The sequence below is a fragment of the Venturia canescens genome, chromosome 6, assembly GCF_019457755.1.
Source record: "Venturia canescens isolate UGA chromosome 6, ASM1945775v1, whole genome shotgun sequence".
In the NCBI taxonomy this organism is placed as follows: domain Eukaryota; kingdom Metazoa; phylum Arthropoda; class Insecta; order Hymenoptera; family Ichneumonidae; genus Venturia; species Venturia canescens.
In genome coordinates this window covers 9,592,672-9,616,349 of record NC_057426.1, presented here as the reverse complement: position 1 = coordinate 9,616,349, position 23,678 = coordinate 9,592,672, and the positions used below count along the sequence as shown (strand labels likewise).

Genomic DNA, 23,678 nt, shown 5'->3' with positions numbered 1-23,678 from the left:
ATGACTACATCACTTACTACATTCTATAACTTCACATCAATTCAAAGCTAATACATGAAAATTTTGTCTCCTTTCTTCTCGTCTATCGCGCACCGTTGACGTATTCGTATCAGTTGTATCCGCCAGCTTGCCAGTGCCAGAACAAAACGTGAAGCACAGGACACAGGACAAATTAAAATAAAATTATACACGACCGAGGAAGAGTTGGAGAAATTTTGATAAAACCACTCGATATAATAATGGAAGACTTGCTGTCTTATTTTAGCGAAGTGACTGGAGTAGATAACGAAAGAGCTAGATTTCACCTTGACGCGGCCAACTGGGACCTTCAGGTGAGAATGCGTTTTACAAATTGCCGGATCATTCGACATAACCTCAAAAACTACTTATTTCATCAATTTAATGAATCGTCAATCGGTCTTAATGAAAATGACGCGATTCATTTTTCATACTAATCGCAAGGACTGAAAAAAAACAAAATCTTTGGTCATTATTAACTGGTATGTCAATATCAATAGCTAGGAATAAGTTGAGAAATTTTCGGCGGAACATTCTCGACGAACCGAAGTGATCGAAACAAATGAATAAGCAATCTAGCGAAAACTTATTATTATTGTCATTTATATCGCGCTGATGTTAATTTCTTCCAAAAAGGTTGCTCTTGCCAATTTTTTTGAATGCAACGAGCCATCGCCTGCCCTGGATGAATTGGCAAGTGCAGCTGCGGCTGCTACAGCTGTTGATCCTGATGGGACAGGAAAAAAAGAAGGAAAACAAAGCAGCGAGGAAGAAGAGATGGGCAAAAGTTCAATTACTGTGGGAACAACTCTGGCAAAAGAGAACACAGGAGCATGTTCCCGACCAAAAGATAAAAAAAGTAGTGCAGATTCAAAACCCAGATCAAACGTACACTTTGGTACAATAGATCGGTTACAAAACAAAGAAAGCAGCTCCGATGAAGAAGGCCAAGCATTTTATGCCGGTGGTTCGAAGCACAGTGGTCAGCAAGTATTGGGACCAAGCAAGAAAAAGGACATAATTAATGAAATGTTCAAATCTTGCCAAGGACAAGCCATTGCTGTTTCAGAAGATCGTCCAGCAGGACAACATCGTAATCGGCCCAATACGTTTGGCGGAACTGGGTACAAACTCGGTCAAACAAATAGTGACACCGAAGGTTTGTACTAATAACATCTTTCATGATTCTGCCACTGTTCTGTCACTGTTACCGTGGGCCAATTTGATCCGGAACTTTATTTCACCTGCTTGTCATCAGCAGATGTCTGGTCACTTCTTATGTAAAAAAAAATGGAAAATTCGTTTGCAGAAATCATTGACAATTTTGACTTTGATGCAAAATAATCTTATAATTCAAATAATCACGATTATTTCGATTCTTATGAATTTTTTTTTTTTTTTTTAATTTCGGAGATATTCTCATAAAAAGTGCAATTTTCCAGAAAAAAATGAACCTATGAAATATTTTGCAAAAATCTGATCAAAGAAATTGCATATAAGAATTCGTTGGAAAAAATTTTTTATGTAAAAACGGAAAGAGTGAAAAAATGCCGAAATACTCATTGTTGTCAGGGATTTTTGACTTCGAAAAATTAGTCCAGGCTTGCGAGGATCGCATTGTCAGAAACTTTTATGATATAAACTTCTGCAGTTGTTAGTGGAGAATCGTCATCGACACGAAGTCCGGGTTCTGAGTCTGGCACAGGAGGATCAGGTCTGCGACGCAATACCGCTGGTGTGATAATGCTGAAACTATGGAGAGATGGATTTACCATAAACGATCGTGAGATCAGATCGTACAGCGAACCGGAAAATCGGGAATTCCTAGCAGCGATAAAGCGCGGTGAAATACCCCAGGAAATTCGGGAGGAGGTGCAAGGCGCCGAAGTCCGCCTCGACATGGAGGACCATCGCCATGAGGAGTACGTGCCGTCGAAACCAAAGGTCAAGGCGTTTACAGGCAGAGGACACAAGCTCGGAAGGTTGGCACAGAAGCAAATTCACCGATTAAAACAATCTAATACGTACCCGTATTTCCATACTACAAAAAAAGGTTTTCTAAACGATTTCAGTCCTTCACCGGCGACCGTGGGCATGACAATGCCGACCGATCCCGCTGATCAAGCGGCCAATGAGTCTCAAGCTAGAAGTATGCTCAATGTTGATTCTTCGAGACCCGTTACGAGTATTCAAATTCGTCTAGCCGATGGCAACAACATCCGACAAGAATTTAATACGAGTCACACCGTCGGAGACGTCAGGAGATTCATTACAACGTATCCTTTCATATTCAGTGCTGTTGAAATTGGCATCTTTCGAATACATCAAACTATACTTTTTTCTTTTAAATTTTTCCGAACGGTTGTCATGCAACTGTCGCACATTTTGCTCACAAGTTTCGAAAAAGATCATGCAATTGTCGTAGGCCGACGCAACTAACTTCATTTTCTTGTACTATTCCACATTTTAAAAATAATTCTCATTTTTTGTACACATTTTGACGAAAGATTCATTATAAATTTTATTTACTGGAACAAGACATTTCACTGCACTCCAGAGGTGTCGTTGGCCTTTGATATTTTTTATCTGATTCATTAGTCCTATTAGGCATATCTTTACACTTTTGTGCTATTTTTTTTCTGAACAATCTTATCATATTCAGGATGAGGCCTCAATACTCGCTGCAAGAATTTACTCTGTTGACGACCTATCCCAGCCGAGAGTTAGCCAGTGAAGAGGAAACAATCGAACACGCGGGTTTGCAGAATTCGGCCATAATGCAACGTCTCAAATAATTCTTACGACTAAACAAATGAATGTTGATTTATTATTATGATTTTCGTACATCATCTCCTCATGCTTATCGGCAATTCAACTCATCGCTGCTCCGATATCGCAATAAATTTACATACCAAAAATCGTATAAAAGTTTTCGCAATTGCACAGTCGCGGAGAGACAAAGCAATTATTTCGTCACGCCAACACACCGCAAAAGTGTGCACGACGCGATACTCTGGCACTTTGATGATCTATTTATTCTTATTTTATACTCTTGTATAAGAATTGTTCTATCTAGAAAATACACATAAAAATTGCAAGGAATTATCAGACATTGAATCTTCTTTCGCAAATAATATCCAGAGTGTAAATTATTATTTATTAGAGCGACGTCGAGTTTATTAACAATTTTGAAAACTTTCCAACGTAATCATCGAGAGAAGCGGCTCGGAACTCCGCCTTTTTATTTTTACTGTTGCGATCGCAATTATCTTCGTATCTATTAATAACTATAAGTTCGGGACTCGGATCTCGCGTTGTTATATTAGTTTCGATCGATTCTTTCAAATGGCTATTTTTTAATTGGCGATAAATAAAAATAGGATCGATATCCATGAATTTTTCGTACGTATATATTTTTGGGGTATCGTCGGTCTGATCGATGCATAAATTATTCGTCGATATCTTATAACGATTAGCGACAAAATCGGTTTTCTCAAAATCTGAGAATAATTTGGCTATTGTAGAATGATATTTGGAGACAATGTATTCGTCCCAGGTCAGTGTCACAATGATGTCGACTTTCCTACGAGTACGATAGAGACAATCTGTATGTACAATGCTTCGAACAACGTCGGGGGGAACTTTGCTAAACGGGAAATTCCATGGCAATGTTGTGTAAGTTGCAAGCCTCGACATCAATGGAACACCAGAACTTTTTGACATTGGCCATTCCGTTAGGTCAGTGAATTTGGGAGCTGTACCACCGAAATCGTAAACAATGAATCGATCGATACCAAGGAACGTATGAAAAGTTATAAAATCTGCTATATCTCTGGAAATCACAGGATTTAAATCGAAGGAAGCGACACACACACCAGCAATCATCTCATTATTTATGCTGCTGGTATCCTTGGTGTCGTCTGTTCGAATTTTTGATTCTCTCACTGGCAGCATTATTGTCATTCCATTATTTTTTGCCCTTCCTGGACTAACATGGCTATTTGTTGAAAATTTGACTGCGGTTATAATCTTATACGGCTCATTCTCTTTGAAATTACAAACCAAGTTGAGAGCCTTGTATGTATTATTGCTGTATCTGTCTTTTTGTGCAACAATTTTTTCCCCAGCCGATAAATCAATTGATTCATATGACAATTTTCCAGGAAGATACCCAATTTGATCATTTTCAAGGTACAAAATATCGCAAGAAAGTATCAACGAAGGAAATTGCCTAAATTTTGCTATGCTCACTGCCTTAACTTTTCCGACATTTGTTCGATAAGCGGAATACACGTAAATTTCGTTGGTTAATCTTTGCCATGAGGGAATTGGCTCAGCAAAATTTTCACTGCTGTCATGATGCTGCAGATTTCCCTCATTCATCGTTGTCCAAGTCTCATTGCAACGTGCACCATCTCGATTACCAAAATAATTCAGTACCTCGAGAACATATCGAAGTTTATTGTACTCGTGTCTATAAACGACCAACGCGCCAAGACTCAGTAATGCGATTGTCGCCAAACATGCTTGATACCACTTACGCATATTTGGTGATATTATTTTAGTATTAATGAGTGCAAACCCAGAACACTTCAAGATGATTTTGTCTCACTTTCTTCAACCGACCAAACGCACATCCTGAAACAAAAACACAAAGAGTGAGAGTATTGAGGTTATGACGATCAGATGTTTTTGTTCATTTTTCATTTCTCGATGATTATTTATCATAAAAGATATAATGAATTTTTTCGTATCGATAATAATTTAGTGATAGCATGAAAACTCAAGAAACGCGACCGCGTCCACGCTAATTTTGTTGGCATTAAATACATTTTGCTACTTCCACATTCTTTCGTTTTGAAAATGTCATATTTGATAAAAGTATTTATACACATATTTACAATCTGCTAGTGTAGTGCATGCGCAACGCACACACGCTACGATTCATTATATATGTAAACATTGTAAATATGAAAATCCATCGATCGAATACATACCATGCAAATGACATACCTCCTGCTGGCAGAGCGAGCGTCAGTGGTTTTCCAAAACATCGGCAATCTAGTTGCCTGAAATGTCCATTTTCGGTGCAAAAAATTCCGTTCAATATATAGCAGCTACGAGGCAAGGTTGGAATAATTTTTCGCGGTAAAACAACAAAAAAGCAGGTTTTTTGCAGTGAGTGCCGTTGTCGTACACTCGCGAACACGACTATACTCCTATTGTGTATATAGAAGCGCGAAGAGTCGATCAGCGATCAGTATTATCGTATTATTATATGAAGTTCCCGCAATGGCGGCCAAAATAAGTCCAGGAGGGAGCGAACCGACGGAAGACTTGCTGCAGCATCGTCAAGTTCAGCCTCCGAAACCAGTTTCCAGACCAGGTAAATAGAATCGTGAAATTCTCAATGTTGACGGTCATTCAAAAACACTACTTCATTTCTTCATATAATCACCTAAAATCCCTCATTTTTTTTATCTCCCTCTCCTACAGGAAAAGTCAAAGTAGTGAGAGCACTTTACAAATACACCGCTCGAAATGTGAGTATTTCTACTTGTTATTCAATGCAAAAAAATATTCATGGGGGAATGAAATAATAAATCATTATAGAAAAAATGAAACAATTAAAAGGAACGAATGTGAGATTTAAATAAAATATTTGTGTATCCCTTTTTATAAAGTAAGGTTGTGACGCATGAATAGCTGTTCATTGTCATTGCTTTTCCGCGATTCCGATTGGTTCTTAACGATCATTGTGGCGCTAAATTCATTCGGGAAAAACAACGTTCACTCGTCCTGTCAAAATGACAGCTTGGAATTCAAGCCATCTTTGACATTTTATCGATACCGTTTTGCGCTCGACTCGATTTCTCGAAAATTCTTCGAATTGGACACTCTTTCAATAGTTTTTAATGAGTTGAATTATTAATCCGCGTAAAAATAAATAAAAAATTACGCTATGCAAGAAGATGACGTGCGCGGAGCGCGCGTCTGTGACTCACCTATATAGTCAAGATGAAACTGGGCTAATAGAAAAAAATGACAACTGGATTATAAAAACTGGGTTACAGGCCGATGAACTGTCATTTGAAGAAGGTCAGCTGTTGTATGTCCAGGAACATGAAACAGATCCAAATTGGTGGAGAGCCAAGTCAAGATCGAACCAAGGCCTTGTTCCAGCCAATTATGGTAAGAAATAAATAGATGAATAAAAACTAATTGTCAACAAAGGAATGAAGGAAACAATTGCCGGTTCTAGTGGAAGAACAGACAGAAGAAATTGAGATGCCGCTCCACGAGGCAGCCAGACGAGGTAATATTTCCTACTTGAAGGAATGCCTGAGCGAAGGGGTGTCTTCAACAGGTTTAGATACAGCTGGGAATACAGCATTGTACTGGGCATCACGAACAGGCCACATTGACTGCGTCAGGGAGCTTTTAAGCCAGCGAAATCCTCCGCTGGATGCTCAGGTTGGCCAAAACAGTTTCAAATCCTGATACGTACAACTCAATTTTTTCTCGCTTCTGTAATTTGGTCTATTTGATGAATTCATAACTTAAAGAATAAAATGGGTGATACTCCACTTCACGTCGCTGCCAATCACGGATATCTCGAAGTCGTCGAATTACTGTTACAAGCTGGTGCTGATCCTACTCTCTGGAACAATGATCGACTTTTGGCCGAGGAATTGGCCAGCGATTATCCCATCAAAAATACCATACAGATGTATAGGAAACACAATAATTTCGCGAATCATGGATACAACATAGACGATTACAACGACGAAAGTGACTGATGATGTCTTTGATAGTTTTCATCATTCAATCCAACGGCTGTGAGTTGCAGAGCTTCGATTTTCCGACGAGATTCAAACGTATTCCGACATAGGTCAAGTATATATTGAAAAAGTTAAAAGATAGTTTTTCGACGACTAATAATCGATCTCACGTTAAGATAAATCATTATTACGCGTAATTATATCGTCTTGGAGGTGTGGGAAAAAAATATTTATTAAACTTTGGTGCTAAACCATCGATTGAAATCAAGACGCAGTAACAACTGGGCCAAATGTTCTCCGCTCGGTTGAGCCCTGACAGTATTGAGGGTTTTGATCAACCAATCCATCAAACCGTCGAGAGTGTCAGTCAAAGTTTTCAATTCTTCCTTCTCGCTCGCCAAAAGACTCGTTATTTCCCAAATAGAAGCTTGAAGAATAAAGTCATCGCACAGCCGAAGCACCAGAGCGATCAGTTTGTTGACCTGTTTTGTTTTATTTATTAACAAAAGTTGTAATTTGGTAATGAATGAAATATTGGAAAAAGTTGAATATACCGAATTTTTTCGATCCGTTTTGCCTCCGGACAAAAAAGTTTGTGACATAACATTCGCCAAAAAAATAGAGTGAGCCTTTTGAACGTGCTCAAAGTTCCGGGTATTTTTAATGCTGTTTTCCATAATCGTATATTGGCTCTCCAGAACATCGACTTGCAAATAATACTGTAGGTTATCGATGATAAATATGAGATTATTTCGCAATTGAGTGACGCCAATTTCCCTACACATGAAAAAATAATGTCAACATCATCTATTTTTTCTTCCTCCACCCAGCTCCATTTTTTCCCTACTTACACGTTTTTTAATCGCATCTGATCAGTCCAGAGTCGCGATAGATCAATTTGCGTCTTTTTTACTCGTAACAAAAAACGAAATAGAATGTTGTAGTCGTTGAATGCCCCTGGGCTGAAAAGCAATTGCAGTGGCCAAACGATCTTGTAATTGAGGATAATCAGACCCCAGCCCCGTTGTTCTGGAATGATTTTTTTTCGTCAATCGTAACGATAGACACCGAATTTTAAGTGTGTTGATTCTCCGCTTACCAATCGGGTCTTTGTGTTCGTTTTGTGAATTTTTCGAGCCTGAAGTGATGGTATCGCTGCCGCTCTGTTCAACGTGACCGTCTTGAGTAGTCTGTTTCTCATTAACCGGTACTGAAAACAGAAAAGAGTCTGCAGCGGCCTCCTCGTTCAAATTCGTCTTTCTCATAGCCATTTGGAAGGCAAGATTAACGTCGCGCGAGGTGTGACTGGTCGGTGCTTTGTTTAGAATATGACTGGTCAGCTTTATAAACTCCAAATAGAGATCGCCCCTTCCAAGAAGATAAAAATCCTTGATCGACCGGAGTTGCTGGAAAAGTTGAGCTTCCTCGACCGCGACTCGCCACAGAAGCTCGGTAACGCAGCTCTTAAGCTCATCGACTGTTCTCTCCAGATCGATCGTATCGAAAGTCGCTTTCGCTTGAAGACTTTGTAGTTTTTGAAAATATTCGTACTCCCGTTCTCCCCATATGGGATTTTTCATGTTGCTTTTCACCGCGACATCTGCAGGCAATTAATTCGCGAAAAGCTCTCATTTTTTCCCTTCATTTTACTTCTCATCGTCTTTGTAATTGTTTATCAATCGATCAGTCACTTAAAAAGCTTTTACCGTTTTTCACGCTTCGTGGATCGTTGCCAAACATTATAACGGTCTGTCCTATCGTCAAGATTTTAGAGGCCAACGAGGGTGAGATGTACGACGGTACCGCATCAATTTGCACACGAAAATCCCACATGTCATTTTTGCTCTTTATTTTACTAGCTGCTTTTGTATAAACGCCAGAATTATCTCCACTCGTGTTGTCAGAATCATTGATTCTTGTTTCTTGAATGAAAAATTCTTTGTAGACATCCTCCAGGTGGCCATACAACAGCCAACTTGTCAAATGCTTGTAAAATACAGCCTGAACGCAATGATTTATCCTAAAATCCAGTAGGGAAGTAGTCTCAAGTGAAAGTAGAATAGAAATTAGGAACAACAAAAATCTGTCGAATTACGTACTTTTCAATGGCAGTTTTGATCTCCGGTATACCAGAATGTTTGTACCGATGAAGACATTCGAGAAGCATACAGCCGTGCAAATGGAAACATTCAATCTGTGATAAATAAGCAGAGCCAGTGATTTTTTTAACAACGATGGTAATTCAAAGCTTTCAAATTAGGGCTTACTTCTCGAATAATGGAATTTAGGACAGAAAATAGTGACAGATATTTCTCAATCCTACAAAGTATCAAGGTCAGTGGAGTGTAAGCATCTTTGAGTACAATGTTTTCCAATTCTACTATTTCCTCGCGAAATGTTGCCAACGAGTAATCCATGCCATCACACAATGCTCTCAGATATAATCCAGTACGAGCAAGAGATTCTTCTGTCAAACGATACGGTCGATCATTTATTAAATTCAAGATTTTTATTCGCATCATCGAGTTCTTTACTTTACGCTAGATTATGTGATTCGATTGATACTTACCACTCTCGCGAGTACTCGCCTTGGAATCATCGTTCCCATCATCCTTGCTCAAACAGGTGTACTTTTTAATGAAAGTAGCAATATTGTTGAACTCGCTTACAATTTGGAGAATCTTTTTCACAAGTATCTTTTCACCAGGGTGCAAATATTTATCAAAATCTGTCGACTGCAGTTCCAATAAACATATTTTATCTCATGAATTAAACGAAGAATGTACGATGCTGGCATAACATGAACGATTGTATGACTAACCTCGTTTTCAACTATACGCTCTAGACTCGTAGAACAACCCCACAGAGACAAGAGTATTTCGTGCAGCATGATTCGAGGAACACACGCTACCTGCTTTTCGTTGTTTCATAAATAATAAGGGATAAATATTCTTCAGCTCGTTTTCATTCAAGCTCATCGACGATGATAAATCAGCTGTTGACAATAACAATTTTATTTTTGATTGTTTTGATGTTTTGGACACGTTTTGGACGCCCCTGCGCTAGGGCTGGCGGAACTCGCGGGCGCGTTGCTGCCAGCGCCAGGGCAAAAATCATTCAAAAAGTTCTCATCGACACGCGAATGAAATATGAAATTAATAAAATATTTGAATTTTTTTATTTTAAAACGACTAATCGACTACATCGTAATTGCAACAGCAATGGTCTGTACCGCAACAATAAAGGAAAATTCTTGACTACTCTCGATTCCTGATGTTTTCGTGTCACTGTGACTAATGTGACTGTGGACCTGTGGACTCTGTGGCTCTGTGGATTGTGGACGCGGAACAAACTAAAAACATTATTGGCGGGAACGCTGCAAGAAAATGTGCACATGCGCACAGACGAGAATAGAGATTGAGAAGTTAAAGCGCTTTTTCGCACTTGTGTATTGTGTGTTTGTTTTTTATTTATTCCTTCATTCAAAAACGTATCTACTATTCATAAAAAAATTACGGTGAAAAGGATGAATAATGATAATCTTATTCGAGAAGTTGAGAAAAGATTTAATGCAAAATGTTACCGAACAAACAACACATGGTTCAGAGATTGTGTCGAATATTATCTGAGCGAGCATCACAATGTAAAAATGATTTATTCTTCAACCGGTTTATATAAAATAAAATTGTTCGCGGACCGTTTTGTTAAACATGATTAATCCAACTAAACATTTACCTGTATCAGGCAACGGTCGCAGAAGTCCTGGAATTCGTGATAGCGCAATGGCAATTGAGTGATTTTCGTGAAATTAGTACCGAAAAACCATGTTTGCCTGCAAATTTGGCAAACGAAAAATCTACAACCCTGCAAGGCCGTTTCGTCCTTCAGGTGCATTATTCATTTCATAATTATTCTTCCCGAGTCAGCTGTCTGACATTTCATGAGAATGTCAAAAGGTTTCTGCGTCCAAAGCAATAGAACATATCAAAGAGATTGTAACAATTAATAAACAATGCGCATTTATGATGGCAAAATATGAAGAGCTCACTATTTTTTTCTAGATGGAGAAAGTATATGACATATCCGAGTCAAAGTATAAGCAGATTCAAAAAATTCGCTCTATATCGGATGACAATATCAAAGTAACAGAGGCTGAACACACACAAGCTAATTGGGAGCCAAAGAAAAAAAGGATGTTATATTTTCTTCTAACAGATGGATCTCAAGATGTGGTTGCTATTGAATACAAGCCGATTAGATTTCTTAACGTTAGTAAAACATTTAAAGTTTTATAGCGGTACAGAAAAACTTTAACTCTAAATTTTTCAAAATGAGAATAAGATGTGTTTATTAATAACAAACAATGTTGCTGATATGCATAGCAGGACAGTCTGTTGCCTGGCTACAAGTTATTAATCAAAGGTCCTGTCGCCTGTAGACGGGGAGTAATTATGCTAGATGAAACAAATGTGGATGAAATTGGTGGAGAGGTAGCCGACCTGCTAGTACCCAATGCTCCTGAAAATATTTTAGCTAGAGCTCTGTAAGCAATCCATTTACTTTGACTTTCTTGTTGTCAATCAAAGTATTAACAATTTATATTTTTTTTCTTATGTGTCAGGAATTTGCCAGAGAATCCAGATCCTTATAAAGATCATGAAGAAGCGACCACTCGTGCAGTGGAACACACTGCATTATTGAATGATGATTTTGACATTGATATCGACGATATAGCAATAATAGAGGCTGACGAATGTAGGGTTGAAAATCATGCTCTACCTCCGGCAGACCCCCAACAAAATAAACATGGGCCTGGTTCAATGAGATTTGAGAAACCTCCTGTGCTGCAATCCGCTCCAGTTTCTAGAACCGAATCGGATCTTTTGTTCGATGAAATCGACGATGTTATTTTCGACGAGGATGCAAACTTCAGTTTGGATCCAATCCCACAGAAGTATGGCAGTAGCGTTACAGCATCGAGTTCGAATTTTTCGACCAAACAATCTAAAGAAGTGGACTCCGATCTCACTGCAAAACCTAAGAAAATCGAGGCCACTTCCAGAAATGAACTTGTGCCAACGACGAATAAAAACTTGGCACAAGTCAAACCAAGTTCGACGATCGACACGAAAACGGACGACTGCCCAACGAAAAGACTCTCCGGATTGAAAATCAATATCGAAAATCAAAGTATTTCAACGTCCTCGACTGGACAATTTGATTCGATCGATACTTTGCCAATGAAACCTACTGAAACAACAGCGAACAAAAGAACTTCTTCTGTTTTATCCCCTCCCATGGTAGATACACCTGCAGAAAAAATGCGCTGTCCCCAAACCACCAAAAATTCGGGGAACAATAAAAAAATTACAGATTGGATAACGCAAGGCGTAGAATCATCAACTCAATCACAATCCACAGCTAACAACACGGCTAATTCCATAGCCAGTGTACTGGCCACAAAGGTTATGGATAATGATGTCGTCCACAAAATTATTAAGGGCAAAGTTACAAAACGCGGTAGTCTCTCAAAAAATGGCCTATTCTGGCAATGGAATGCAACGATAACGGACAGTACCGGAAGTATAGATACTACTTTTTCATCGGAGGTACATTTTTCCGGTACACAACCATTCGGATGGAATACAAAGAAAATCCACTCGAGTCTCATGTCTTTTTTAGGTTCTTGAATCCATGCTGGGCTTTAGCGTCGAGGAATTTTCGAAAAAGAGGAAATTAAGAAAAACGGATCCCAATATAGAGGCCTATTTACGACAGGTGAGCGCAGTCAAATTGCGTTTTCCGATTCTTCTCATTTCACGAATTTCTGAGTATTATATGACGATATTTCTTACCAGCGTTTTCGCAGCGCGGAACAACAATTATTGCAACTCGACGATTTCATGGAGATCGAATTGAAGCCTAACCAGAAACCAAAAGTTATTAAAATAAGAGGTCCCAACGATTAATGAGAAGGTTTGCTACGACGAAGGTGAGCTTCAAATGCGGCAATAGTCACTCGATTAGCCCAGCTAACAAATAAAAATGAATAATTTTTTCATCTACCGAACCAAACTACTCGGAATGTAGTATGACCGTAGTAAATTTTTCTCAAATCATTTTCGCTTTTGAATTCTACCAAATGAAGTCCTCGTGTTTTGAAAAAAAAAGGGAATGCATCATTCATCATTTTATAACTGACATTGCAAACTTGTTTTATCCCCTTTATTTATTATGTAAAAAAGCACTGGATCAGTCCCGATTTTCGCAATCGAAACTGCGTCAAAATGTCCGTAGTTTTTTGTTTCGAGTCGAACTCTATCTCTCCACTTTATAAAACGAGCCGTAAATATTTGTCATTCATTTTCGTTTGCCGATTTTCGAACCAAATAATAATCAAAATATATTGAAATGTTTTTTATCTTAAATATTATATTTGTACGCGAAAAATGTATTAAAACCGGCTGAGTAGTTCTCAAGTTTGAATTAGTCACATAAAAGCAGGTAATAAACTCGTTTTTCTTACACATAAATATTTTTATATCGAAATACATATACAAAGGCGTATTAGAAAAAAATGACAATCGCAAGACGGTTCTTAGTTTTAGTATCAGCGGCGAGTTTGTACACAATAAGGTACGCTTAAAACTAATATACACAAGGCAATTATTTAAATTGTGTTTCTCCGAGGGCCGGAAAACTTGAATTTCTGACAACGAAGCACCACGTGTTCGGTTATCCTCGGAAAAACTTTTTCCATATTTGTACAATATACACAATAGTAACGAATAGAATGGAATAATACGGAAAAGTATCTTCGTGCGAATCAAATATTGTCTTTGTCAAATATTTCGATGTCACGAACCCGCCCTAGATTTGAGCACTCAATTTTCTATGAAAAAAAAAGTACATCGCGGATGAGCTGTATTTACAAGTGTAATAAATTTGAAACAGCAGTCTTGCCCTATATTCACGCTCAAAGGTCACACTCTCCGGTAAATACTCAAAAATTCGAATACAATTAGAGAATAGAATTGAATTATTTAAAAAAAATCATTGAAAGTTATAAGTTTCCCAAAATTAAGCAATTGACTAGAAAAAAAAACGTAATTTCTTCAAAGAGGAGCAAAAACTTCATCAAATGTACAATTTTTCGAAAAATAAAAAAAACACTAGTCTCTTGAGGAGTTGAAAGCCTGCAGATCCGAGAGAAAATAATGTTAGTGTAGGAAAATCTGACAAGCAAAGAGAAACAAAAGTTCTCTTTGCTTGCTCAAAAGAAAAAATCGGAATTTCACACTACCCTCTACAACCCACGTAAAAGTATGCAATCTTTGATTTCTCATACCTCGGATGTGAGTTATGATTTTTGAACATGAATATATATAACGGTGTCTTGAACGTATGCTGAAAATAAACACAAAATCTATACAAAAAAGCTTCGGCAGGACTGTTATTTCGGTGCTAAATAAAACACGCAGAGCCCAAGACCGAGGGAATATTAGTAGATGCACGAGATCGAGTCAGACCTGAGTCTCGCTGCCACTGTGATACTGCTTTCTGTACTTTCTGCTATGTTTTTTCCGCGGAGTAGTCCGTCCAGAAAGGGAGCGAGCAAGAGGAGGAGGAGGAGGAGGCGGCGGAGAAACCTGTGGAAGAGTAATTTGGGAATTTTTCACGCTCGGATGTTGATGGGAGATATGGGATCCGGGCGAGGTTTGTTGAGGCTGGTTGGTGAAATGGCTCAGATGATGGAGCTGCTGACGATGATGATTAGTCGGGCTGGTCGAGCCAGGGCTGCTGTAGCAATGAAGAACCGGAAGTGTCGCCGCGTGCGGATGGCATTTGTAAGGCGGTTGGTTGCAAGTAGTTAATTTTTTGCATACATCCGAAAATTTTGGCCACCAGATCCAGGCCGCAGCGACAGCTCCTCCGCCCAGAGAAACTATCAGTCTGAAGATGAAAAATGGTAGCAGCGGCCGCGAGGGGACTTTCGGCCCGGAGGAGGGTTCCGGTGCTCTTAGCCAGGAATCGCGACCCCACCATTCGTACAAAAGTGTTCCCGTCAGGCAGATCATAACGAACGTGTAAAAACAGGCAAAAACGCCGATCCTCGTGACCAATGATTTTTGCCGTTTATAAATATCTGCCGGCGACTTGGAAGCGTCGCGGTTTCTGACGAGCGGATTCGTGTGTTGACTCGAATTCACTATTAAGCCAGGCATCACTGGATCCGAATCCCGGTGCAGCAAAAGTCCTGTCGCCCCAATCAATATGAACATCGTACCGAGAATGAGGTAGACCAATTGCGGACCCAGTACCAGCAGCAATAACGATCGCGTACTCTGCTGACCCACCAGACAACTTCCTGCAAGAGTAATAATGTTTTTTTCATTATTTTAATGAACAATCAACGCTATCGCTATAGCGCTATCGCGTCATCCTCGCCTCCTCAATCAGACGAATTTAGCATTTTTTTTCAAAATCACATCGAGGCTATACGAATTAATGAAAAAAGCCGAGCAGCTCTTTCGTATTTTTGGTTCATTCAACGACACGTTACATAGCAAACGAGTTTTTGGGAGTTGCAAACTTTTAGCTATATGCAAACATTTTTTTTTGTATTTTACAGATTCCACAGCCGAATCGGCGTACCACCAAGATTCCTCCTCGAGTGGAGCTACCGTGCGCGGCAAATATTCTCTCCGAGGTCTTGGAGAGGAAAAGAGGGCCCATTCTAATAGGAGGCTTGTTGTCGATGTGGAAGGGTGGAGGTACAAGACGCATATGTGTACCTTCGTCGCTAGTGGTGACTACCTACCGACGAGCGTAAACGGTCGTGAGAGTATTCAATGCAAATATGTACCCGTAGGGAGCACGTGAGCGAGAGAGAGAGAGAGAGAGAGAGAGAGAAGACTCGCTCTGCAGCTTGTCATCACTGTCTCCTTCGTTTCTCTCCTTTCGTTTGTCCCGGCTCCTGGACCCCGTCCCCACCATCCCCCGCACTTGGTTCTTTATTCGCGTTCTTTCCAGTCTTAAAAAAGCATTCCTTTATTTTTGTCTCGGACCGTTTGCCTCCTCGCACCCCCGTATATTTCATTTCCAATCCTACACTCGAGTTTCCCCAATCCATAACGAATAAAATAAATGTAATTTTCAGATAATTCCAAGTGGCAGCCGGAATAATGATCGTTCGAGCTGATTATGATCCGGAACAACTTGCCGGTTAACTCGTCCGCGTCAACGTCCCTCGTTACGAGAACAGCGATCGTATGAGCCGCAGGAAATCCCCAGGCTGCGACTGCCCCGACCGTTGCGAATCCTTGCTGAAGTCCAAAACCTCCGTCCTCTTTAAGATTCGAACTTCTCGAGGATCGCTTCCATTTTCGGGCGACGATGCACCACCAGCCGGACAACACGACCCACCTGCGTAAATAGACATCACATTTTTTCATTTATTCAAATGAAATATCAAGTGCTCGAATTATCTTGAGCTTCGTTGCTTCACAGACACTTGTAACAAAACCCGTTAGAATAACTATTTTTCTTTCTTCGTTTTTCTTAACGAGGCCCTCGAAATACGATCATTTACTACGATTTCTCAATTCGGGACGGTCTTCCCCTATTGCTTTTTCGATTTTTTCTTAATTTCTTCAAAATCGACACAGCAAAAAACTCATCCGGTGAATAAATATTTTTGCTAACTCGTGCAAATGTTCAAGCACTGTATCTCCATGATTTTTACCGTGAATCGCTGTAAAAACCATTGTTGCCTTCCCCTCCGTGTGTACAAGGATGGCCCGAGAATGTTTAAATTTTATTTCGAGCATTATTTGCCGTGCGGTAACAACCTCGGTGCAACACGAGCTCAACGAGGCCAGGCAATCGGAGGTGTGTTGTTGAGCTTGTGAAAATACGAGTGGCGGGGGGCGGGGGGTTGCGGAGGAATGGCGATGGATAAGCAGGGGCGCGTATATGCGCGTGCATCGACGTACCACTTATTTACATAATAATTGATTGCACGCAGACTTGCCGAGAGAGAAAGAGAGAAAAGAGAAAATAAGGGAACACGAGCACGTATCCCTTATGAAAATTGCTTCGTGTTTTACGAGGTTCGGGGCCGAGGAGAACGCCTACGGGCACGAACAGCCATAACAGGCTTGATGGACGTTCTTGTACTCCATCGCCTTTGCTCTTCTTCTTCTCCTCCTGCTGCTTCTTCTATTTATTCCTGTTGGTCAAGGAAAGTTTCACCTTGTCGATAACATCTTCGATGCCGGTACTGCCTAGAAGAGCCTGAGCAAATATTCTCCTTCTGGTAGGAAATACGCGCCATCTCTTGTCCTCGACGTGGCAAAAGTGCAAGCAGATTCACGCGGGCGAGGTGTGTCTTTTCTCTTCGCCATTCCAGCGGACTGGAACGATCGAACTTTATTTTCGAAAATGCGATGTCAAAAAAATGAAGTCGTCATTGAACAACGATTTTGTTTCAACTGAATGTAGAATAATTATAATTTTTTAATATTCGATTCGCTATTATTTGCTCCAGGTGAATAACGCGATGCACGATCCTCTCTTTCGAAATGCTGGATAAAATAGAAGTTTGATGAAGGGATGAAACGAAGGAGGAGAGAGCGAGAGAGAGAGAGAGAGAGAGAGCCAACACGAGATGGAGGCAAATATGAAACGAGGAGCGGAAAGGCCGATCGCGAATGAGTGGTGGGACTTTGGCTAGAGCTCCGGGGTATATAATCAGCGAGATGAGATGAGCCAGCCGGGGATACACCGGTACAGTCATTTCGTGTTTGTTTTGTTAGTTAGCGAGTCGTTATGCGCGACGTCCCTCGTTCCTCCTCCTCTCGCTCACCGAACAACGTAGCGAGGTCCTCCTCCCTTCTCTTCCGACTTATTCTCCTTGTGCATCGGAATCAACATCTCCTTATGGCTTACGCTTTCTCTCCCTCTCGCTCCATGATCGCCTTGTACGATGTACGGACTCGACGACCACCCAGCCCAACCAATGGACCCAACACCCAAGCGAAAGACGAACTTGTAGCACCCTTCGTCTCCTGCTTCTCCGCATCTTTCCCCGCATTTGCGATCAATCGCACGGTCTGTCTGGTTTGTATAAAAAACGGGAAAACAAAAGAACAGCTCTAAGAACTTTGCAATACCGACGTACGCCTAATAACCTCCGCATTTCTGACCCCCCAGGAAATTCAACGCTGGTCAGGATTTTGCTAAAAGCAGCATATTGACTCCTGTACATAGCAGCATTGATGGAGGAACGAATCATCATTTGCAACGGTGAAAAGCGAGTGAAACATTTTAGTGACGGAGCTGGCTCATCGAGATTTTTTTTCGTTTTAATTCAAAGTCGGAAAAGAGAAGGTAATTATGATAACTTCTCGGATACTTGGAAATAATCGACAGGCGAATTTAAAATAGAGTAGCGCAGAGCAAGCTGATGCGGTAAAAAGTAGAATTTATTGAGGTCACCCATCGTGTCGTGACAAAAATGTTTCGCGTCTTCGAGTGCGTACGGTCGGTCGTTCCTCGGAATTTTCGGTGAGATAACAACGACGCTGAAGTTTGCAACGTCCAACGAAATGAACGAAAACAAAATTTGTATTTCGCTAAATTTTTATTTCACGAAGTATCGGTGCAGCTTGAAAAACAAAGAATTGCAGCAAATTCGACAGGGAACGAAATTGGAGAATTACTGGAATTATTTGATAACATTCGTATTGTGGAACATTTGCCCCAGATGCGAGTATAGTGCGGAAAAGTTTATTTAAATGTTCGTCCTGCGGAACACTGATACGAGAAATCAGTTGAAGCTACCGGTAAATGCTCGAGTTTATAAAAAAATGAGACTAGCGCTTCCCTGCGAAAGCCCTTTCTCTCGAGAACGGGGAGAGCATTGCGAGAGAAAAGAAGCGTGTTAGGAAAGCGCTGCTGCTTTTATATATATCCGTTCTCCTTAAAACTCGTTTAGCGTAGTCTCGGGAATAGTGTGCGGGCCGTGGCACAGCGAGGGATATAGGTATAACGCGAGGAGTTAGGGCGTACGGGAGAACGGGCAGAACCTCGCGGGGAACCTCCGACTTTTTGTTCCTCTTTTTCTTAGCGGCTGCGATCGGGCTTCGGGAGAGAAGGAATGCCATTGACTCTGCATGGTTATCCAGCAAGAAACGAGGGGCTCACCTCCTCCTTTCTCCTCGTCTAACTCGCAACGCCTCTCTACGTTACGAGCGACGCGGACCCGAGACATCGCCATCCAGATATATACATATATATAATAATACGAATACACGATATTTCCAGCATCCAGCGGGTGATTCGATCTCTTGGAAATACTCTTCTTTGCTCTCGCTGTTCTTTCTTCCTTCCTCCTCTCGGAAGAGGATGAAGCGAAAATATGACGTCGAATAATATTTGATCGTAGCGTTCGATCGAGAATATTATTATCGCCGTTCGAAGAATATTCGCGAGAATAAAAAATCACTACTCTTCGGCTTTTCCTCTCTCTCTCTTTCCCTCACACGTAGTAAATAATAATGAAAGTTCGTTCCGGGACTACCCGTTAGATTGTAAAGGAGATGAGAAGAGGCGAACAAACTCACGGGCTGAGAGCAAAATAGAGGGAGTTGAGAAGATGAAGAAGAGAGAGAGAGAGAGCAGGAGAAAGAAACGGAGAGAAGGTCTTCTCCGTTGGCCTCACGAATCCACGGGATGGGAGTCGGAGTCTCGTTAGCGGCACACGAGGGGAGCCTCACAACACTGTTGCCAGATTGTTATCCCCTCCAACTGCTCTCTCCCTCTAACCAACCGCCTCTTTTTCATATCTCGACGAGGCCCGGGCCCTTCCCGGCCTTCCCCCATCCTCATTTTGTACCGAGCAGCATCGTACGTTGTGAAATGCAACGTAGCCTCCTTGCCTCCCCTGCCCCCGCCTCATATAATATACATCTCTATGTATTTATATATTCCATTCTTCGCTTCAGAGCAACGAGCTCTTTCGGAAAGCATCTTCAACGGAATCAATAAGAACGAAAGACGAGGAAAGCGAGAGAGGAAGACGCGGATTGACGAATGCTTATCACGAATATTCGTTTTAGTTACTTGCCTCGTTCGGCTATTTTGTTCGAATTCCTTCGTGCATTTCTCACGGGTCTCTGTATCCTGGAATACTTTTTTCTCCAATTCTTTTCTCCCCTATTATCACCACTGTTGTGATATTTTATTTATCCTGGTTGGGTGAGAAACTAATTGACTCACCGATGAAAAAGGGAAAGTAGGTTTGAAAGAAACGCTGATTTTTCAGTAAAGAACTTGCGCTTTACTTTTTTACCCTTTCTTAGTTTTATCAATTTTCCACTCTCAATTGCCCACGCAAAATGCAACTTCACCGTGTACCTGTTCTATTAGTTAACAAGAAACGAGAAAGTAAAAAAATGTGAACAATCGAATCCGGTTATCGCGCGTGTCAGTAACATTTTACGCTTGTTTTTGGATCATTTCCCATGCTGGATTGATTTGATGTCTACTCACCAAACACTGGCGGCGTTTCCGAAGTAATAGAGCAAAAGAAATACCACGGCACAGTAAGGATTTCCGAGACCGTCTTGAGTGAGATACTGCTGTTGCTGTTGTTGTTGGGCCAGTACAGCAACTTGATCTGGAGAGTGGAGTGGCACTGCGGAGGTGCACGCGACAGCGATTCTGCCGGCTGCCAATCGAATCACGAAGCCGATCCCAACCGCTGCGTGACAGAAGGCTACGCAGGCAATCGCGCTTTCTGTTATAAGAAAGCATAAATTAAAATAACTCAATGGAATTGAGATAAATCCAGATGATTGGAGAGTAGTAAGTATACTGACCTCCGGTGCTAACGATAGTTGGCTGATTGTATCGGGGCCTGAGGAAAGTGAAAATTCCAGCCAGAGCCGATATCAAACACAAAGTAACGAGCGCAACCATCCAAGCCTCGGTCAGTCGTTTATCTCGCTGCGACCAGAGAATATCCGCCTCACAGGCCGGGGCGCATCTTCCAGATCGATTGAGAAATATGTATCGTCCCGATTTCGCATAGAGAGAGCATCCCCAAGGTCCATTTCCACCGCCGATTGCCTTTAATGGGTTCAAATTCCTCATCAGTCGTTATCGAAATGGAACAAAATTTCGGATTCGATTGGAAACTCGAATCGAATCGAGCTTTTGGAGCGTCTAAAGAGGCGGCAAGAAACGAACCTGGATCGGATTGACTGGCCCTGGTTCTCCGGGCCCCTCCATACACATGTGCTGATGATTGTTCTCCGGTGGAAATTTGGAACAATTTAAAGCCGCCGGCCAGGGAAAGCCAAAGCCCTGAAGCACCGGATAACAACGAGCTCGCACTTGTTCGCACAAACCTCGGCAAGGCCCGATCGGTGAAGACACCTTTTCGGTGCACATTGGGGCGTAAACCGAGCACAAGAACAGGTGCAGTTGAGCACTAAAAAACGGACAAATATCACGTGTATGCTGCCTCCAGCACCAAGCACGTTTAATCCTGCTTGGTTTGGCTTTACTCCGCTCTAGTTTCGCTTTATTTTTCATATAGCGTTTTTTAGCCGGCCAAATCATTGATTCAAACCTAATTCGATATAAATTGACTTTTCGATATGCTTTACCTGCATCCGTACTGAATAAGCGGGCCAAAAGTCTGGAGAGTAAAATCCGCATCTCCTTGGATCTCGTGACCGACCAAATTGGGCATTGTCGTAACGTTGTAACCGAGACCTCGACACATCTCTATTCTGATTGGTTCGCAGGCACCTTCGACAATCAACCATGCACTTCTCACCACCAACACTACCACAAACACCGGGAGCCAGCACATTTTTAACTTTTTGTTTTATTCCAACATTCCTTTGCTCGCAAACAGCTAACCCACGTGCTACGTGTGCCTGTTTATATTCGCAATAATAGCACACTGGTATCTTTGTATAGTCGTCAGCATTCATAAAGCGTTGCTGGTACGACACCGCATCGTCACATTTATAGCGGAGCAAGGACGGCCAAGATCATTCAGCTTTTTTCCAAAAGAGTGCCTTTCTGGCTTGCGAAATGATAACGAGGAAGCGAAAGACCGACAATAACGAGTATTATAATACGAAACGAGTCGTCGCCGTAGGCTTCTTTCAGAATTGTCCAACATCGAGACTCTCGAAGCTACTGCTGCATACGGGACTCGTTGTTGCAGCTTCCCCGAACTCATCGTAAATCAACTTTTTACGCTTTCTTCGCCGTACACATGTGTATTATTTCAAGATGCAGCAGCCAGAAAATACACGATCGAGAGGAAATCACCGACCAGCTGCGACCGAATGCAACACAACGGCAAATGTTTATTCTTAACAAACTTTCTCCGGTCTTTTTGTGCAATTCAACAAACACACTTTGTGCTTGTGTTACAATTAATGGGCGCGTCAATTATCCGCCAGACCGTAACAACGAGTTATTACTATTTTTTTTTTATCAATCTGACGAAAATTTGTTATTTTTCATGTTGAAGAGATTCTTTTAGTTAATGTAACAATGTGAAAGAGAAACGCGCGCGCACGCGCGCGAAATAGAACGGATCCGTTGTTTGGAAGGTCCCGCGTGTTACTGACCCTCACGGGCTCGAGCGCCGAGCTCCGCTCGCCACATCTAGTCAGAGAACAGGGATATTTGCCCCAGCTACTTTTTTTTACCACCACCATATCGCTTCTCTCGGTCTACTCCGGCTTCTTTGCTCCCCACCACCCTTTACTTTATTTTTTATTTCCTCGTCGCGCTTGTTGAGAATCGCGTCTCGTTTCGTCAAGTACACCACGCAGCGCTTCACAGGCTTTTCTTCACAAATATCGATAGGCAGAGGTGTGTTCCCAGATTTTTTCTTTTTTATCTACTCGCAATGGGAAAAAATTTCAAAAATCGTTCTCACCGAGAGATTCGGTAGAAGGAACAGGTAGATCGACAGTTCTGTAGTCTTCTGGCCGGATAACGAGGCTCACCGAGTCTGTATTTCCTTCTAATAAAACTTTTCGGGGCTGGCGGGTGGGGGGTAAATCATAATACCAGTCGGTTTATGATTTACGGATGTCGTGAGTCATTTGAGGCCTTGGAAATTGAGCTGGAGACTAATTAAGAAATTATCTCTCGAATGAGTCCAAAATCAACATGATTCGTGGTGTAATTGCTGAGAAAAAAACTCGCACAGATTCGATTATGAAAATGTTTTTTACAAAAACTTTTACGTTTACGAACATAATGTGTAGAATACGCGCACAGACCGATACATACAAAGGCCTCTTGATGTCCAGCATCACCGATCCTCGGCAGAGGAATCCTTGTTTCGATCAATGACCGATGAGAAAATGCCTCTTTCGTGATTGCAATATCACGTCATTCATCGTCTGTCTATATTGATTGGAGTTTCGTGAACGCAGCGTGAGATGTGATTTATTGTATTTATAAGTAAAAAATTCGATGTGAGATTCGTAAAAAAAATATGTATAAGCAGTACGAGTTTATGACTCGAGACGTGAGAAAATATTCATTGAAGTTATGGAGTTTCTCGAAGATAAACAGCGCGGGATGTGCGAGTTTGAAGTTATTAGGAAGTTCTGTGACATATAAAAGGCGAGCATTGAATTTATATGCCATAAAATTATACGCAAATGTTTTATTTATATGAATTGACTGCTCGGTTGCCGTAAAAATACGGTGGTTTATCTATAACCTGAAATGTTCTTGTCAAGCAAAAATTCCATGTTGTATAATTATTAACTCTTTAACGCCCAAAAGACACCTTTCTTCACATGTATCCCTCTCCAAGGGATTATTCAC

At 41.1% G+C, this 23,678-nt stretch overlaps 6 protein-coding genes across 13 annotated transcripts; 3 read left to right on the top strand and 3 right to left on the bottom strand.

The window, feature by feature from the left end:
• Positions 1–12: 12 nt before the first annotated feature.
• p47 (NSFL1 cofactor p47) lies at positions 13–3,120 on the top strand. 2 transcript variants are annotated; one of them, XM_043422680.1, is made up of 5 exons: positions 13–332; positions 655–1,177; positions 1,670–2,000; positions 2,091–2,294; positions 2,681–3,120. In XM_043422680.1, exons 1-5 carry the CDS (start codon positions 240–242, stop codon positions 2,811–2,813), a joined length of 1,284 nt encoding a protein of 427 aa, XP_043278615.1. In that variant the 5' UTR covers positions 13–239; the 3' UTR covers positions 2,814–3,120. The 2 variants fall into 2 exon arrangements, with proteins under 2 accessions (XP_043278615.1, XP_043278617.1); XM_043422682.1 differs by lacking the exon at positions 13–332 and adding an exon at positions 362–500.
• On the bottom strand, positions 2,824–5,161 carry LOC122412808 (uncharacterized). 2 transcript variants are annotated; one of them, XM_043422679.1, is made up of 2 exons: positions 5,032–5,161; positions 2,824–4,656 (listed from the first exon to the last, which is right to left on the bottom strand). In XM_043422679.1, exon 2 carries the CDS (start codon positions 4,561–4,563, stop codon positions 3,178–3,180), a length of 1,386 nt encoding a protein of 461 aa, XP_043278614.1. In that variant the 5' UTR covers positions 4,564–4,656; positions 5,032–5,161; the 3' UTR covers positions 2,824–3,177. The 2 variants fall into 2 exon arrangements, with proteins under 2 accessions (XP_043278614.1, XP_043278613.1); XM_043422678.1 differs by having other exon boundaries at positions 5,016–5,154.
• Positions 5,162–5,271: 110 nt separating this feature from the next.
• On the top strand, positions 5,272–7,058 carry LOC122412810 (osteoclast-stimulating factor 1-like). The gene is made up of 5 exons (XM_043422683.1): positions 5,272–5,404; positions 5,515–5,561; positions 6,093–6,210; positions 6,281–6,492; positions 6,585–7,058. Exons 1-5 carry the CDS (start codon positions 5,311–5,313, stop codon positions 6,816–6,818), a joined length of 705 nt encoding a protein of 234 aa, XP_043278618.1. The 5' UTR covers positions 5,272–5,310; the 3' UTR covers positions 6,819–7,058.
• On the bottom strand, positions 7,015–9,873 carry Grip75 (gamma-tubulin complex component 4). Of its 2 annotated transcripts, none has more exons than XM_043422669.1 (9): positions 9,622–9,873; positions 9,370–9,535; positions 9,068–9,264; positions 8,900–8,994; positions 8,507–8,820; positions 7,900–8,400; positions 7,652–7,829; positions 7,355–7,577; positions 7,015–7,282 (listed from the first exon to the last, which is right to left on the bottom strand). In XM_043422669.1, exons 1-9 carry the CDS (start codon positions 9,688–9,690, stop codon positions 7,034–7,036), a joined length of 1,992 nt encoding a protein of 663 aa, XP_043278604.1. In that variant the 5' UTR covers positions 9,691–9,873; the 3' UTR covers positions 7,015–7,033. The 2 variants fall into 2 exon arrangements, with proteins under 2 accessions (XP_043278604.1, XP_043278603.1); XM_043422668.1 differs by having other exon boundaries at positions 9,068–9,267; positions 9,622–9,870.
• A 224-nt stretch (positions 9,874–10,097) lies between these two features.
• Positions 10,098–16,069, top strand: LOC122412805 (recQ-mediated genome instability protein 1-like). 5 transcript variants are annotated; one of them, XM_043422672.1, is made up of 9 exons: positions 10,098–10,443; positions 10,545–10,688; positions 10,862–11,068; positions 11,183–11,343; positions 11,422–12,409; positions 12,483–12,578; positions 12,659–12,792; positions 15,433–15,609; positions 15,961–16,069. In XM_043422672.1, exons 1-7 carry the CDS (start codon positions 10,327–10,329, stop codon positions 12,767–12,769), a joined length of 1,824 nt encoding a protein of 607 aa, XP_043278607.1. In that variant the 5' UTR covers positions 10,098–10,326; the 3' UTR covers positions 12,770–12,792; positions 15,433–15,609; positions 15,961–16,069. The 5 variants fall into 5 exon arrangements, with proteins under 5 accessions (XP_043278607.1, XP_043278609.1, XP_043278605.1 ...); XM_043422674.1 differs by having other exon boundaries at positions 11,186–11,343; positions 15,433–15,574; positions 15,961–16,067; XM_043422670.1 differs by having other exon boundaries at positions 15,433–15,574; positions 15,961–16,067.
• Positions 13,012–22,472, bottom strand: fz4 (frizzled 4). Its single transcript, XM_043422666.1, has 6 exons — positions 21,476–22,472; positions 21,054–21,297; positions 20,684–20,933; positions 20,355–20,601; positions 16,024–16,226; positions 13,012–15,168 (listed from the first exon to the last, which is right to left on the bottom strand). Exons 1-6 carry the CDS (start codon positions 21,682–21,684, stop codon positions 14,324–14,326), a joined length of 1,998 nt encoding a protein of 665 aa, XP_043278601.1. The 5' UTR covers positions 21,685–22,472; the 3' UTR covers positions 13,012–14,323.
• Between the last annotated feature and the right edge of the window lie 1,206 nt (positions 22,473–23,678).

Excerpts from the sequence above, each read along its gene's own strand:
- LOC122412805 (XM_043422672.1), top strand. The coding sequence starts at position 10,327 with ATGAATAATGATAATCTTATTCGAGAAGTTGAGAAAAGATTTAATGCA. Across the intron at positions 10,689-10,861 it reads AAGGCCGTTTCGTCCTTCAG|ATGGAGAAAGTATATGACAT; the intron begins GTGCATTATTCA and ends ATTTTTTTCTAG. Across the intron at positions 11,069-11,182 it reads AGCCGATTAGATTTCTTAAC|CAGGACAGTCTGTTGCCTGG; the intron begins GTTAGTAAAACA and ends TGATATGCATAG.
- fz4 (XM_043422666.1), bottom strand. The coding sequence starts at position 21,684 with ATGTGCTGGCTCCCGGTGTTTGTGGTAGTGTTGGTGGTGAGAAGTGCA. Across the intron at positions 20,934-21,053 it reads GGCCAGTCAATCCGATCCAG|GCAATCGGCGGTGGAAATGG; the intron begins GTTCGTTTCTTG and ends AACCCATTAAAG. Across the intron at positions 15,169-16,023 it reads TGACGCGGACGAGTTAACCG|GAAGTTGTCTGGTGGGTCAG; the intron begins GCAAGTTGTTCC and ends TTACTCTTGCAG.
- LOC122412808 (XM_043422679.1), bottom strand. The coding sequence starts at position 4,563 with ATGCGTAAGTGGTATCAAGCATGTTTGGCGACAATCGCATTACTGAGT.
- p47 (XM_043422680.1), top strand. The coding sequence starts at position 240 with ATGGAAGACTTGCTGTCTTATTTTAGCGAAGTGACTGGAGTAGATAAC. Across the intron at positions 1,178-1,669 it reads AACAAATAGTGACACCGAAG|TTGTTAGTGGAGAATCGTCA; the intron begins GTTTGTACTAAT and ends AAACTTCTGCAG. Across the intron at positions 2,001-2,090 it reads AGAGGACACAAGCTCGGAAG|TCCTTCACCGGCGACCGTGG; the intron begins GTTGGCACAGAA and ends AAACGATTTCAG.
- Grip75 (XM_043422668.1), bottom strand. The coding sequence starts at position 9,690 with ATGCTGCACGAAATACTCTTGTCTCTGTGGGGTTGTTCTACGAGTCTA. Across the intron at positions 7,578-7,651 it reads CAGATGCGATTAAAAAACGT|GGAAATTGGCGTCACTCAAT; the intron begins GTAAGTAGGGAA and ends TTTCATGTGTAG. Across the intron at positions 7,283-7,354 it reads AAACGGATCGAAAAAATTCG|GTCAACAAACTGATCGCTCT; the intron begins GTATATTCAACT and ends AAAACAAAACAG.
- LOC122412810 (XM_043422683.1), top strand. The coding sequence starts at position 5,311 with ATGGCGGCCAAAATAAGTCCAGGAGGGAGCGAACCGACGGAAGACTTG. Across the intron at positions 5,405-5,514 it reads GAAACCAGTTTCCAGACCAG|GAAAAGTCAAAGTAGTGAGA; the intron begins GTAAATAGAATC and ends CCTCTCCTACAG. Across the intron at positions 5,562-6,092 it reads ACAAATACACCGCTCGAAAT|GCCGATGAACTGTCATTTGA; the intron begins GTGAGTATTTCT and ends ACTGGGTTACAG.